Below are 12,054 nucleotides of genomic sequence, written 5' to 3' on the forward strand. Positions count from 1 at the left end.
TTTAGAACTCTAGATGTGGTACATGTTAGCATTCACGTTTTTTCTAGGTGCGGGCATGTTATCCTTCAATCGTTCCTATCCAGATGCGACACAGGCCAACGTCTATCTAGATGGGTCTGCCGGTCTGGATATGATCGTCCGGTACATACCAGTGGGAGAGTCAATTGGGCTTGTGTGTGGGTCTACGTATGTGGTCAGTCTCTGCAGCCTTCCTTTGTGGCTATTTTCCATGATGTCTTATGCTCTGTCGAGTGGTTGGTTCTTCGGTCCGAGTGTTTGTCCAATTTGAGAGTGGTTGAGGTTGGAGTTTTTTTTCCATCATTGTTTTAATGTCTGGGAATTCTAGTGCGTCTCCGTTGTGGTTACGCTTTGAAGAGCCATGATTTGAGGAGTTTCCTGAATGCTAGGTGGTTGTTGTATTCCGTATATTCTTAGGTAGGTCGTTCCAGGTTTTCGGTGCCTGGTGAGAGAAAGACGATCCTCCGAGTTTTTTTCTGTTGTAGGGTTTTAGTTCCAGGCGTATGTCGGCGCTTGATCTTAGTTTTCTAGTCGGTTGGGGTAGGTGTAGTTTGTCGCTTGGGAATTCTGTGCGTGATGCACATGGCCTTGAACTTTATTCGCTGTTTCAGTGGTAGCCAGTGTTGTATTTTTAGCGCGGGTGTGATGTGTTCTCTTCTGGGTAGCTTGAGGAGGAGTCTGGCTGCTGCATTTTGTAAGCGTTGCAGTTTTTTTCGAAGTCGTTCGGGCATGCCCAGGTATAGGCTATTGGCATAGTCCACTCTGGACATGATCAGAGCGATAATGGAAAGTCTTTTGTTGGCGAATGACAGGAACAGTAGGATCCTTTTTGCTGCTCGCAGGAGGAAGAAACATTTCTTGATTACCGAGTTTACTTGTGGCTCCAGAGTGAGGTCGTTATCCATGACGACACCTAGGTTTTTTACAGTTGATGGTTCTGGTGTGCTGCCGAGCTCTTGGACAGGGGATGTAGTGGATGTCTCCTCCCTTTTTTGAAACAATTATCTGTTTTGTCTGGGTTGATTTTGAGATGGTTGATGTTCATCCAGTTGAATATGTCACAAAGGCACTTTTCTAGTGTGGTGTTTTCTTCTCGGGTGTCTTGTATGTTGAAGATTATTTGAGTATCGTCGTCGTATGTGAGGCCGTGTTTTTTGATGAGATATTAATAGGTACATGTAGATGTTGAATAGAAGCGGGGAGAAGGATGATCCTTGTGGTACTCCGCACGTGGAGACTCTGGGTTTTGATTTACAAGGTTTCATCCATATTGTCTGTTCTGTTTGTCAGGAAGGATTTGATCCACAGTAGGGCAGTGTGTTATCCCTAGTCCTTCTAGTCTCTTTATGAGGATGGCGTGGTTGACAGTAGGGATGTAACGGTATAACGGTATACCGTTAAAGATACCGTGAACCACTTAATTGACCAATAATAACCGTCACATTGTTTATACCGGTATACTGTTTATACCGTTAAGTGTGCTTTTCAGTCTGATTTGGAAAGGCTGCAGAAAGCAAGTGCTGCGCAGTCTTGGTCTTGCACTGTTGGATGTGCCATCTGCCAAGTAGTTTCAGTTGGAGCAGTTTTTAATGCCATTCCATAAACCGCAAGTGCCTGACACAATCAATATGTTAGCAATAGGAAGAATAAATACAGTGCCAAGAAGGAAAAGGGTTTACTTTGGGATGGCGGCTTTGGGGTTTATATATTTATAATGGATAATGTTTGCTAAACATATGACAATGGGGGATTTCCCTGGTTCCATCATTGAATTTACATATAATAAGTCACACTGCAAAATTCACTCATCTCTGTGGGTATTCACTGCTGCCATACCAAAGGTGACATGTCCGTGTTTACTGAACACCTTTTGGCCCGCAAGTAAACTAAAGGCTGTCACATAAAGAGAGTGTGTGTTCATGCGCACACGCTTATACTACCATCAGCCTCGATTGATCTGTGGCGTGCAGGTTATCAAGATGGCAACATGTTCATCTTCACCAGTAGCCAGTGGGGGAGCCAAAAGCCTAAATGACCACGTAAGAAAAGCTATTAAGTTTGCTTTGCCAGTCGCAACAGTGCTCTCCCCTCCTCTCCACACGTGTGTTTGGTGGAAGCAAGGGGTGACATTTCAGTGGAAAGTATGTTTGAAAAGCCCAATTCTGGTCCTGCGTGCCTGGTTTTGTTTGTGATGATAAATCTGACAGTTTATGACCTTTTAGAAAATATTTGTTAAGATTAGTTAACTCCACCTGCTATACCGCGATAACCATGATATACCGTCATTTGGCAAGAAGGTTATCGTACCATCATAAAACTAATACCATGACACCCCTAGTTGACAGTGTCGAAGGCTACAGACAGATCAAGGAGAATCAGGGCGGTGCTGTGGTCTTGAGTCTGCGTTTGTTTTTAGGTCGTCCCATATTGAGAGGAGAGCCGATTCTGTTCCTCTCATAGGTCTGAAGGCAACTTGTGCCTGGTCTTGTAGGCAATGCTCTTCTATGAATTCTTGGGTTATCTGGTAGACATACTTTTCTAGTAGTTTGGCTATGTAAGGTATGTTGGAGATGGGTCTGTAGTTGGAGAAGTCTTCTACGTTTCCTGTTGCGTCTTTTGAGTAGTGGTTTGATGTAAACCGATTTGAAGGCCTGCAGTACTTTACCTGTTGAGATTGAGAGGTTGAGGAGGTTCCTGCGGTATTCCATGGGGGTTCCTTGTTTGAGAATTGTTTTGTATATGTCCGGGGGGCAAGGGTCTTCTGGAGAGCCCGATTTGTTGCTTTGGTTTACCAGTTTGACGAAAGCCTCAACTGATATTTCTGGGAAGTTTTGTAGCTGGTGCGTTCCTCGTCTGCGTTGGTGGGGTTTGAGCTGTGAACGCTTGGTCTGTTTTGCATGGAGGTTATTTTGTTTTTGAAGTGGTCTACGAGGTCCTCGCAAAGTTTCGTCGATGGCACTGGCGTGTTGTAGGCCGGTGTTTTTTTTAATTTAGTTTATGATTTTGAATAGTTCTTTTTGAGCGTTTGGTGCTCTGAAGATTCGGTTGTCGTAATGTTTCCTCTTTGCTTTTTGTATTTCCTTTTTATATGCACGCATCTGTTGTAGGTATTTCAATTTGTTTGCGGTGTTACTCCATTCAGATTCTAGTTTACGGTTTTTCCTTTTCATGGCGTCGTGTAGTGGGGTGAAACATTTTGCTGTAGTTTTCTTGCGTGAAGGGGTGAAGGGCTTTTCTTTGGCGATGTCGTCAAGGGTTGTTGCGATCCAGGTATGAAGTAGGGCAACTTTTTTTGTCTAGGTCTGCTTCTTCCATGGTTGATGCTTGTGGTTTGCCGAGTTCTAGGAGCTTGGTTAGATTCTAGTTTATGGTTCTCCAATTTCTTATCATGATGGGTTGCTTTTCCTGTTTTTTTGTCGGAGCAGCCGTTGTGATTATGAACGGAATAATGAGGTGGTCGCTCCAAAGTATTTGAATTGGGGGTGCCGTGGTGAGATCCTTGTTGGCGAAGATTGCGTCAAGTGTGTGCCCTGCTGAGTGGGTTGCTCCTTTGACTGTTGTAGGTTCATGGCTGCTAGTTGGGCGGTTAAGGATGTGTGTGGTTGTGGTTTCTTCGTCGAACCAGATGTTGGAATCTTTGAGGATCATCAGATGATTGTAGTTGATGGCTAGGGTAGTGATTGCTTCCGTGAAAGCGTCTACGAAAGTTGCATCGTAGGTTGGTGGTCTGTATATCAGTATGAATTTCAGGTTGGTTTTGGGGTTTACTGAAAGTCGTAGTATTAAGGATTCGCATTCATCGATGTTTAGTGGGTCTTCCATTTTGATGGCCAGTTCCTTGTGGATGATTGCTAGTCCCCCCCCCCCTCCCTCTTTTGGATTTTCTGTTTGTTTGGATGCATTTGAAGTCTTCAGGCAAGCAGTTGCGGGTGATCTTGTAGTTGTCTAGCCATGTTTTGGCTACAAATAGCATGTCTATGCCTCCTTCTGGCAGGAGGTTGTATATTTCCGTTGAGTGTTTGGACATTGACCTTGAGTTTTAGGTTACAGTGGATTCTCTGGGTGAGGTTTTGTTCTGAGGATATTTGTTTGAGTTTGTAATGGTCGGTCTTTGGGGTTTCCGCATTGATGTCGGTAGGATGAAGAACGGCGACAGCTGCTTCTTCATTGATGAGGTCTAGTAAGTTGATAATGGGGCTGATTAGTCTTGGTGTTTCTGCTGTGATGCTACTCGGATGAAGTTCAGCAGAGGTTTCTTCATTGGGTCCGGTTGTTGGGTGGGGGTGGCGTTGCTGGTTGTTGGTACGCCGCCGTATTGTGCTGGATGTAGTGGAAATCGATGTTGCCCCTCTGTTCTTGTAATGTAAGGGGTAATGGGTCGGAACCCTCCCACTCTTATTGAGTGCCCCGTCTTTTTTCTGCGTGTATCAGGAAATTGTTTGCATGTTTCAGTGTTGGGGTGTTGGTGTACCGTGGTTGTTGCGAGGTAAGGTGTGAGGTATAAGGATTTTTCTCTTGTGGATTTTATTGCGGTTGTGGCTGTTTTAGGTGTGTTTTCTTCCAATGGGGCCGTTTCTTGTGGGTTCTGTCGGTGTGTGATCGCGTCTCTTGTTGCATGATCTTGTTCTCTTTCTCGGCGTCCTTTTCAGGTACGGGCCATTTTCCAGTCTAGGTGCAGGCGTGGTATGGTAGTTGGTCCTTTATGCTGTGCTGAGTGGTCGCAGTGACCTCAGTTTTCCTTCTCTGGATACCCTGGGGTGCTCTCTGGCTCAGTGTTTTCTGTCGGTGGGTAGGGTATGTTTCCTAAGAGTGCACTGTCGGTGGGGGGGTTAGGGTGTTAATGGTCTGCTGGTATGGGATTTGGTTAGGTAGGGGTGGGATTCCGGGATTGGTAGAGTATAGGGCTAAGCGCAGATTATTTGGGAGATCTGTATATTGGGTGAGAGTCCTATCAAAGCAATCTAAACATCGCACAGTGCCGTTCGGAAACAAGGTTCCTGCTAAGTTTGAGAGACCTGCACAGTGCGAGAGACTTCCACCAGCGCAATCTAAACGCCACCCAGTGCAGTTTGGAGCCTCTGTTAAGCTTGTGACCCCGCGCAGTGGGAGAGAGGCCTGTCAGTGCAATCTAAACATCCTACACAGCAATTTGGGAAGAGAGCCCCTGCTAAATTTGAGGGACCTGTATAGTGGGAGAGAGGCCTATCAGTGCAACCTAGACATCATACAATGCAATTAGGAGACAGAACCCCTGCTAAATTTGAGAGACCCGCACAGTGGGAGAGAGGCCTATCAGTGCAATCTCAACCTCATATAATGCAGTTTGGTGACAGAGTCCCTACTAGATTTACAGAATGGGCCTCCAACCGCCAGTCTTCTTTCTGATGAGGATGGAGCCCTGGAGCTTCTTCGGGACGAGCCCCCTTTCTAACATGGCCTGTACCTCCAGCAGCAGCTAAGGGATGTGGTTTTCCTGATGGGCCACAAATGGTATCCTTGGACACTACCGTTTGAACTCCGGGGTGTCTCTGGGAGAGCGTCCAGCACCCACTGCTCAGTGGAGATGGTCTTCCACACGCTGATAAAGTTTGCCAGATGGCCTTCCATTGGTGAGCACGGGGGTGGGCCTCCGAATCCTTTAGAGGAACTTTGGGATTTCCCTCCAGAAGTCCGAAAGGATGGCCGCCGTTGCTGAAGTGTGCCCAGGGCACGAGCCGTCTGTGTCCGCTTTGATGGCCTGGAGAGACTCGTCCAGTTTTTCCAAACAAATTGTCCCAGTCGAAGGGTATGTCCAACACCTTCGACTGAACATCCTGATGGAAATTCGTGGCTCTCAGCCAGCCTCACCGACAAAGGCAAACGCTGTCTCCCATCTGGCGGAATCCCATGTCGGCAATGTCTGTGGCCACTTATGGTGTGGTCCGAAGCCACCTCGCCTTCCTGTAGAATCGCCAACGCCTCAGCCTGCTTGTAGTTGGGAAGTAAGTCCAGGAGGGGGGCCATCTTGAATCAAAGTTCCCTGTCGTAACGTCCCACGATGGAGGGTGATGGCAGCCTTGATGGTCGTTGCTGCCGACGAGATCACTCTTCACCCCATGGCATCCAACTTCTTCCCCTCACCGTCTGAGGGTAGGGGGGGGGGGGCCACCAACTATGATGAGCCCAAAGACTTCTTGGCTGCCACTGAAACCACAGAGTCTGGAGACGGCTAGGACCGTAAACACTTGGGTGCAGAGTCCAGCAATCTGTACTTCTCATAGCAATCCCTCTTTGCCGGAGCTGATTAAGGGTTCTTCATGAGGGACAAACCCTCGTCCCAAATGTCATCCTATAACGGCATCCAAAGTACTGTCTTCCTCTTCACCTCCCAGCACTGGTAAAGCAAACCCTCTTTTCTTCTCCTCTGGGACGAGCTGGAACAGCTCCGAGGCCCTGGAGATCATAGCGTGGAACGAGCCAATCTTGTCGGGCGGTGAAGATCTGGCCGGTGGAGACAGGAGATCCCCAGGCCGCCGTCATAGTCGTCCGTGCCAGTGCCCGTTGTTGCCGTGTCCGGTTTCGTGTCATCCCTCCGTGGGGGAGAGGGGTGAAAAGGCAGAGGGGGTGAACGCTCCTCTTGGGTGGTGGTTCCTCCGATGGCCTGGGGCTGCCGGCGCAAGAGGCATCCTTGTTCGTATTTCCAAGCACAGGGTATGCAGAGCCGTAAGTATGTCCACTGAGATATCCCCAGGTGTTTGCTGGGGTGGAAGTGACCGGGGCGTTTGCGGCTTCGGCTGATCCGCTCAGTCGTCACCGCCCTGCTGCTCCTAGTCGGTCTCGTCACCCTCATTAGGATTTTCTCACCCCCCCACTCAAACCCACCCCCCGTAGGGCCTGCTCTCGTCACATCTCCCCTCCTTGAGGACCGGGAGGCTGGTGACCTCTTCCTCTGAGGAAATGTCTGTGCCCTTGACTACTGTGCCCCCCCCGCCCCTTCTCTGGGACCAGGGGAGACTGAAATGATGGGCATCACCCTCTGAGTCTTTTCGATGGGAGGACTCCTGGTAGGCAGGGATACCCATGCCGCCTTAGGGGCCATGCCCTGCGAATCCGCACCGGCGGCCTTCACAAGGGACACTGCTACTATGTCGATGGAGGTATGGGCCTTCATGGTCACAGAGGAGTCTGCGGCCTTCGCCTGGGTTGGGGGGCCTTTGGACCGGCTGGGTCTTCTCCAAAAGCTTACCCGGATGGTGGTCTGACTTACTCTTCGAAGAACTGGCAGTAGAGGCAATGTCCATTGTCTGAAAGACAATCCGTAGGTTGCAGCCGGGGCAAACCTTGAATAGAGGTGCCAAGTCCTCTGCCATGTCCACACGGGGTAGGCCTCTAAGATGAAAATCCGCCCTGGAGGAGCACTGAAAATCTGAAAACAGGTCCCAGTTAGTCAGAAGGTTAATCGGTGGAGCATGAGGCTCGATTGACTGAAAAAAAATAGAGAACTATCGCAAAATGCAGTAAAAGCTAGAGAGCTATAGCACGAGGACTCCCCAACACTTGAACGTGTGGTAAAATGGCTGCCAGAGGGGCTTAGGTGGAGGGCAGTCATTGGCTGGGGCAGTATGACCCAGAGACCAGGGATTGGTTGTTAGGAGAAAGACAGTTCAGAAATTAAACTGAAACTGATTCAGTGACGGGGAATATTCATGAGTATGTGAATCCATGCCAGACCCCATGTTGGAGAATAGGAACTTACATAAAAGCAAGGTTTTTGCGACCCCGAGTTTACCACTGGAGGACAACATCCGAAGTAGAAGACAAGAGAAGACGCCAGCAGCACCCGCATGGACCGCAAATTGCCCAGTGAAGCCCTGAAGCTGTGCCGACCCAGTTTTCAAATCGACTTGAAAGACCCTTAAAGGACTTACTCGCCTAGGCTGGTGGGACCAACTAGCCTAAAAAACTATTTAGGCGCAACCCCCAACTTGCTATGACTTTCCAATGCTGCAGAAGTGCAAATCTGGCCAGATCTTCGTGGGCATCCAGGGGACCCTACAGAAGCAAGAAATCCATGCCCCCGAGTCCCCTCACCAGAGTAGAGGACCGAGGGATCAAGGAAATCCTAACTAGAGCTTTTCGCTCTTTGGCACTGAGAAAAGAGCCACAAACTACGGAGACGGTCAATCGATGAAAATCCATTGCTGCAGAGTCCCTCTCGAATGCTTCTGCAGGAGCCCGCCAGGTGTCCTCCCTTTCGTCACCAAGAACAAGGGTCTACTGCACCATGAAGGCAACCAGCTGAAACAACTGAATTTCAAAGTTAATGTGGGGTTTGTGGTACTTTATCCTTTTGCTGTTTGGGGTGCTTCCTAGCTTTGAGAGTGTGATGTAACCCTACACTAGCTTACCTGCATTGGCCTTACAGCTTGTGCCTTCTCAAGGAGACTCCTCAAGTTGCTGCAATTTCTCTTTTGAACAGAAACATATTTGTAAGAAAAGAATCAGAACTTTACTTTGGCTGTCCTGGCTCCCTAAATGCCTCCTTAAGACCCCACTGGCTTTGGCGGTGCTTGTTCCCCTAAAGGTTTTCAATGTTGAACATTTTAATGCTGGGATAACAGATTCTCCCAAAGGGATGCAGGCAGTCTTACGATCTAACCCTAACCTTTCCTTCCTTAAAAAAATCTTGCCACGGTGATAGTATATAAATGTTACGGACCTCAAATGACATCACCTCCGGGTGCTACATACGAATGAATTACTTACCTGCTTTGTTCATTTTTAATAGAATACCAACTTGTGATTAATGTTACAGCTAATTACTGCTTTCTAAAGAATACCTAAAAAATCTGTGCATAAATAAATGATATAACTAAGTGTTTAGATACTTGTGTTTAATGATTACATTGTACAGCTCTACAACTCACAAAGATAAGCCTGGCTCCTCAGTCACCACCAACTTGGGTAATACAGGCCTATTTTAAAAAGGTGGGTTCCCCAATACTAAGATGAGACTTGTGTAGTCCCACACCAGTTGGACTGCACCAGTTCTTACCCAACAAGACCAATTGATGCCGAGACAATGAAATGTTGCAGGAAGGAGACTTGTGGGACTAGCTGGAGACCCCCGAAGTTTCAGACAACAGCGACGCTTCTGGGGTGATACCAACCAGTAGGACGAGGGACACCTCGGAAGACTCCAAACTGCCAGGTCATGAGAAGCCAGTGAGACGGGGAAGCCCCACCAGTTCAAAGAGTCAAAGCACCAGTGAGGGTCTCCCAAGATCAGTAGCCAGACATGGCTCCACAGGGACAGCAGCAAGAAATGGTTGCAGGCCCCTTCAGGACAGGTCCTCTGGTTTCTCCACAGCTACACAGGATACTTGGTTCCTCTTCAGATCTGCTGGAATGGGGTGTGCACAGAAACAGCCCAAAAAAAGATTTGCATCATACATCCCCAGCAGTGGTCCAATCAAGGACCACTGGGGCAAACTCACAAATACACTACATACCGAAACCAGAGTCTAATTCCTTTCCTGGCTTCCAACACTGCTTTCCCCGGCAAGTTCAGGACCATAAAAGGAATTTCCTGGCCCAGGAAGGCAGGAAGAAGGCCAACAAAATGGCCAAAGATGCAAGCAAATAAACCTGTGCCACGGCCAACACCACCAACATTAAGCTGGCCATCTCCCAGCTTAATCTCCACACTGAATCTGTTGGTTGTCTCCATGATAATCAGTAAGCATGGAAACTGCTCTCCTGAACATCCATGAAGACCTGCTCTCAAGCCTAAATTCCAACATCCAGTGTTCCCATCTTGATCTCTTGCCTTTGACAGTCAACCATGCCATCCTGCTCAACAGTCTAAGTGATAACCTGGGCATCACTGATCAGGCCCTGGCTTGGCGGACTTCTTTCCTCTCCGATCGACCCTCCCAGGTGCAACTTGGGTCCTTCCTCTCCTCCATCTCTACCTGTGGTGTTCACTAGGGGTCTAACCTCTCCCCCTGGCTGTTCAACCAATACTCAGCACTTCTTGCCCACTGCATTACCGCTCTCTGCCCCCAACTTTCAGTGCTATGCATATGACTCTGCTCATGTTCAGGCTCCCTTCTGCAACCACTTCGCCCTCAGACTGTCTGCTATCCAGGAGTGGTGTGCCACCAATGCTCTCTGCCTGAATGCCAGTAAGAGATTCTCCTCATCGGCACACCAGCTGCCTCCATTCCCATCCCTCTGTCCAGCCTCTCCTGGCCCTCTTGCTGCTCAAACCTGTGAGGCTAAAAAACTCATCTTCAAATCCACTCTCCTTCCATTTCTGACGTCTCCAAGAAGTCACACTACCAGCTGCACCTCCTCAGGTATTCTTACTTTGCTCTCCTTCCCACAGAAGCTCACTAGAACCAGGGCTCTGGAGACCTCTAGGCTGGACTACTGCATCAGCGTCTTTCTAAATCTGCCTGCCTCTACTCTCCGCCCTCTGCAACTCATCCAAAACAGGACTGCAAGACTTGTCCTTGGCCTCAAGCCCAGAGATCATATAATCCAGGGCTGAAATCTCTGCACTAGTTCCCAGGATTAAGTTCAAAACCCTCTGCATTGTCCACAAGGCCTTCTGGGGCCTGTGGCCTCAATACCTTCAACTCTTCCTAAATAGCTTCCCTCGAGCCATTCGCTCATCCGCCTCCAACTCACTCGGGGGCAGTCCCTTCTCCAAGCAACAAGTTGGTGGTAGATCCTTCTTTGGCTGGGCCTCCCTCTGGAACAGCCTCCATGCCTCTCTGAAACTTAAGGCGAACCATCTCCAGTTCCGGAAGCACCTCAAGACCCTCCTTTGCTTCCGCTTTCTCTCCTCTGCTGAACTCTGAAATTGCACCGTCATCTGGCTACCTTCTGTTCTCGGGCCCAGGTCCCCTCCCTGCCAGTTGCACACCTGCACTGCCCCCCCTGCACTTGGGTCTGTCTCTGTATCCCTACAGCCCCCTACTTGACACCTGCTGTCTGCACTTGCCACCACTTGGCTACATTTATTGGTTTATTTATTTTACTGTTATCCCATATACTGCACTACCCCCCCCCCCCTCGCACTTCTCACTTCCCCGTTCCCTACACTTGCGTGACCTCAAGGTCACCTGGCCTAGTAAGATTGTTGTCTGTCTTTCCTCTGTTCCCCCCTCCCTTGCCTCGTCGGGCCTTGAAACCATTAGGCACGTTATAAAAACCATACATCACTAGCCACAGACAGTAGCCAAACGCAGTAAACTTCAGAGCCAACCAAAAAAGTACAAAAAAATATGTAAACATGTAATTGCTGTCACCAGCCTGTCTTTAGACACATTTAAAAGTAACCAAAAACCCTTTGATGGTAGGTCTGGGGTAATACAAAAGTATCGCCACTGCATTGGAAGATGCATTGTGCAATATGAAAAAGTTACCCAAAACATGTAAAAAGGGAAACAGTTTCCCAGCACAGTCTGAAGGACTGGTCAGTTTCCCCATTACCAGTGACCAAAAGGCCAGTGGAGTGACGCAGAAGGTTTGACTTTAGTCAAGAGACTGTGCAAGAACAAAAGCAAGAGGTTTGGGGGACCATTGTATGGTGGAAAGTTACTAAAAAAACATCTGACAAAATTAACTCCTAGCGAAATAGACAGCTGAAATAAACACAAGGAACTGAGCTGACAAAGCAGTAGGAAGCTCAAACACAATGACAGAGCATAAAAACAAAGTAAAAAATGTCTGTAGTAATGTTCCCTGATCTTACCTGATGAAGCCCCTGCGGGCAATGACCTCAGCATGGCAATCATTTACTGTCTCCCCGTTCAAACTGAGCTCCTCACCTTTCACACAGCGGTTACCTGTAAACAGTACACAAAATAAAAGTCAAATAAACAATTTGCAGCTCATTAACAGAAAAATCAAATGAGGTGGCCTCCATTCAGTTCAAAAGGTGGTCTGATTCACTCGCACTACTCTCTGTATAGAACAAACACCTTGCCCCCTATAGGAAGGGAGAAAAAGGAAGGAACAAAGTCATTACCTGTAACTATTGTTCTC

General features: G+C 48.2%; 1 protein-coding gene across 2 annotated transcripts in view; it reads right to left on the reverse strand.

Annotated features, from left to right (window-relative positions):
- Positions 1-12,054, reverse strand: part of ADAR (adenosine deaminase RNA specific) — a 338,180-nt gene that overhangs the window by 154,507 nt on the left and 171,619 nt on the right. For both annotated transcript variants that reach the window (XM_069652057.1, XM_069652051.1), the window contains exon 9: positions 11,762-11,855. In XM_069652057.1, coding sequence (XP_069508158.1) covers positions 11,762-11,855 — 94 coding nt within the window. The remainder of the gene's footprint in view (positions 1-11,761; positions 11,856-12,054) is intronic.

Source organism: Ambystoma mexicanum, chromosome 1p (assembly GCF_040938575.1).
Source record: "Ambystoma mexicanum isolate Mex_15411 chromosome 1p, UKY_AmexF1_1, whole genome shotgun sequence".
Taxonomy (NCBI): domain Eukaryota; kingdom Metazoa; phylum Chordata; class Amphibia; order Caudata; family Ambystomatidae; genus Ambystoma; species Ambystoma mexicanum.